This window comes from Oncorhynchus mykiss, chromosome 15, assembly GCF_013265735.2.
Source record: "Oncorhynchus mykiss isolate Arlee chromosome 15, USDA_OmykA_1.1, whole genome shotgun sequence".
Classification (NCBI taxonomy): Eukaryota; Metazoa; Chordata; class Actinopteri; order Salmoniformes; family Salmonidae; genus Oncorhynchus; species Oncorhynchus mykiss.
Genome location: NC_048579.1, coordinates 42558652 through 42562693, shown reverse-complemented (window position 1 = coordinate 42562693; position 4042 = coordinate 42558652). Strand labels below are relative to the sequence as shown.

Genomic DNA, 4042 nt, shown 5'->3' with positions numbered 1-4042 from the left:
CTCTTCAAGGGTGGGGAAACGTATTTTTATAATGTTACGACAGTCATTTTCTGGCAGTTACAGCATGATTCCTGTAAAGTACCACACCCCAGGTCATATAATGATTCCCATAGTGCTATATAACAATTACTGTTTGATATTTTGAGAGCAAAGTCGACTTTTCTTCATGCTTTCAAACCAGATACTCCTAGCCTGGTCCCAGATCTGTGTGTGCTTCATTCCAAATCCTTGATTGCATTCAGTTGTACAACTGACTAGGTATCCCCCTTTCCCTTCCCCTTGTCATGCAAAGAGTAGTGTCAATGAGTGGCATGATGGCATAAACAGACTGGTACCCAGGCTAAGACACTCCTACACTTTCTTTCTCATTGTAGGAGGATCTACAGAAAGCTCAGGTAGGCACCTTCCTTTTCTCTCACTTCTGACACGTCTGCAGTCATTCCAGTATGGCCACAGCCTCCTCTCCCCTCACAGACCACCTCCGTTGTTCGATCTGCACGGAGGTTTTCACTGAGCCTGTGTCTCTCAACTGCCAGCACACCTTCTGTAAGAGCTGCATCCAACAAAGCCTGAAGACCCTCCAGCAGTGTCCATTGTGCGGATCTTGCCTATTCAGCGACTCAACCTTTGAAATCAACAAGCCTAAACCTAAACCTAGACTTAAACCTAAACCTGAAGGGGTGGAACAGTCTTCCGATCATGGTGAATGGAGACAGAGAACCACAGCAGGACAAGACATGTGTTCTAAACACAATGAAATTTTGCAATTGTTCTGTGATACAGACAAACGGTTCATCTGTGTTGTATGCAGAGACGGGAAAGCCCACGCAGGACACAAGTTCAAACCTGTGAAAGAGGCGCAAGATGATGTCATGGAGAAACTAGTCTCTGACTTAATCTACCTTCAAGAGGATATCAACATGGTGGTCAGGTTCCTGGAGAGCGAGCGAGGCATCACGGCGAACACGCGGGAGAGAAACGTCCGACTCAAAGCCGAGATAAGCTCCCAGTTTGAGGAGCTCAGAGAGCAGCTGAGACTGAGAGAGGAACAGGCCATGAGGGAGATAGAGGATATGGACATGGACTTTGAGACTAAACTAACCGAGATAGAGGAAGTGTTGGCAGAAGGCTGGGAGAGACAGGCCATCTTAAAGTCAGCGATGAACATTGCTGAGCCCAGGGAGTTCGTCATGTGGTGGACAGAAAAGGGTGAGGCCGAGGCGAGGCTGGTGAGGGAGGTTGGAAAACTGCAGGGACCTTTGATGAGGAAATGCCCCACTCCCAGTCCACAGAAACCCTGGACAATCCTGGGCCTATCTGCTACACAGTCCAAACCATCCGTCACACTACCCAACTCAGTCATGATACAACGCGGCCCAGCCGGGACAGAATTGCAGAGCCTGCTTGGCTTCCTGGACTCAGAGGGTCTGAAGAAAAGTCTTTCCAGAAGCATTTCTCAACCCAAATCCAAGCATTTAGTCTTTAAAAAGAGTAAATCTAAAAAAGACAAGAGTAAATTTCATGTCAGTTTTTAGATGCTGAGTCATGTCTCAAAGTGACTTTCCTCTTTGCAAACTGATTGTGCTCTTGTAATCTGATTACTTCTATTGATGTGATTGATTTGAATGAATAATGTGTATTATTTTTAAACGTTTTATAGTAATAGCTGTATTGGTTTGAATTGTGGCACTGAGAAACAAATGATTGTGTGCATTTGGAATGTGTAAAGAAGATCATATAGATTTTAGATTATATTTAGATTTAATGTTTCGTTTTAGATTTTAGCATTAGTGATTAATCAAATCAAATCAAAGTTTATTTGTCACGTGCGCCGAATACAACAGGTATTGTATATCACCTTATAGTGATAAACAGAGTAGCAGCAGCGTAAAAAGAGGGGAGTTGGGGGTGGGCACACAATTCAAATAGTCCGGGTAGCCATGTTCAGGAGTATTATGGCTTGGGGGTAAAAACTGTTGAGAAGCCTTTTTGTCCTATACTTGGCATTCTGGTACAGCTTGCCATGCGGTAGTAGAGATAACAGTCTATGACTGGGGTGGCTGGGGTCTTTCACAATTTTTAGGGCCTTCCTCTGACATCGCCTGGTGTAGAGGTCCTGGATGGCAGGCAGCTTAGCCCCAGTAATGTAGTGGGCCGTACGCACTACCCTCTGTAGTGCCTTGCGGTCAGAGGCCGAGCAATTGCCGTACAAGGCAGTGATGCAACCAGTCAGGATGCTCTCGATGTTGAAGCTGTATAACCTTTTGAGGAACTCAGGTCCCAGGCAGGTATAATGCACTCAATTCTCAAGATCAATGGATTTATATGAATACATTTAAAAAAGTGTCAAACTGTGACCTAAGCTAGGAAGCCATAAATATTTGAAAACATGGTATACAGTGCTTAACCTATTTTATTTATCCTCTACGGGATCGGTGTCCCTAAACCGGGACAGTTTTTGCTCAATATGCGATAATGTGACTAGAATGATGTTGTAAACAACAGACATCTTCCGGGACATAGATGTCTAATATGGGCAGAAAGCTTACATTCTTGTTAATCTAACTTCAATATGCTATAATGTGACTAGAATGACGTTGTAAACAACAGACAACTTTCCTGGACATAGACGTCTTATATGGGCAGAAAGCTTAAATTCTTGTTAATCTAACTGCAGTGTCCTATTTACAGTAGCTATTACAGCAAGAAAATACCATGCTATTGTTTTAGGATAGTGCACAACAACAAAACACTTTTAGTACGGCAACTGGTTTGATACATTCACCTCTGAAGGTAAATAATGTACTTACATTCAATAATCTTGCTCTGATTTGTCATCCTTAGGGTCCCAGAGATAAAATGTAGTGTAGTGTTGTTTGATAAAAAAACATGTATATATTAAAATGTAGGAATTGGGTTCTACAGTAGAGAGAATAAAGTAGACACACGTCAAACGTTTGATATATGACCCAATGTCCGGATGATGTGTGCATGCCCATATTTGGGCATCCGGTCAGGACATTCAGGCGGGAACTGATCACGTGCTTATGCCCATATATGGGCATCCTGTTCCTGTTCTCACGCATTAGAGGGTGTGCTAATTTATGCATATATTGTATCTATTCCTTTGAAGTTGTCATGATGATTTATGTCTAGGGACCTCTTTGAACTGGGGGGGGGGGGGGGGGGCCCCACCCCCTGTTTTATTGACCTTAGGGCTGTTGTCTATGAAACAGGAATGTCTGGGGTATTGGGTGTGGCAGACGCATTATAAATAAAGCCCAGAACAAGACATGCGGCCCCAGAACAGCAAACAAGATTTTAAAAATAAACATAGATTTTGTGATCAGTGGCAAAGCTGTGATGACTGTAACAACGGAAGCAGGACCGTGGCTAAAACATAGAGAAAGGGCCAAGTATAAAGCCACAATATACGATGCGCCAAAAAAACGGTTTCTGAGTGTGTATAGAACACAAATACCGCCCGCAACTGCGCTGAAAGATCAAGTGATGATGTCTAATGGACAGCAATGGGGGTATCAGTTTAAGTACCTGGCCTGTAGAGTGAACCTATATAGGAGAAGAAGGAGAGAAGGAGAAGAATATACCGACCAGACTTTAGGAGTGGACTACGGGCTTGAAGACTGGACAGTTTTTCGCAAGGTTGTGTGTCCCGAACTGAGACTTATCACCAAGGGGTATAGGTTGTTCACGGGCTACGAGACCCGTTGGGAAGGTGCCCCTGACTCCCCAGGAAGAATTTTTCACAGGGTAAATACAAAGAAAGAATGGACTTCCATTATGGCTGCATGGAGTTCTATATCAGCAATGAGGAAACCCGCAACCAAAACATTCGTGATGGTGGCCTGACTGGGGATTTTAGGTTGCGCATGCTTATTCCTTTTAAAAGTTGGGATTTAATGGAATTGAAAATGTTAGAGTTGTTGGACGCTCTTTTTGTACAGAGCCAACAGCGGCAGAGCATTGTTCATGTAAGGAAGTGCATAATATATGAAAATCCTGAGGATTATGATTCAAAGGA

General features: G+C 43.5%; 1 protein-coding gene across 1 annotated transcript; it reads left to right on the top strand.

Annotated features, from left to right (window-relative positions):
• Positions 1-392: 392 nt before the first annotated feature.
• Positions 393-2022, top strand: LOC118938801 (nuclear factor 7, brain-like). The gene has a single exon (XM_036944388.1). The coding sequence runs from the start codon at positions 447-449 to the stop codon at positions 1533-1535; it is 1089 nt and encodes a 362-aa protein (XP_036800283.1). The 5' UTR covers positions 393-446; the 3' UTR covers positions 1536-2022.
• Positions 2023-4042: the final 2020 nt, after the last annotated feature.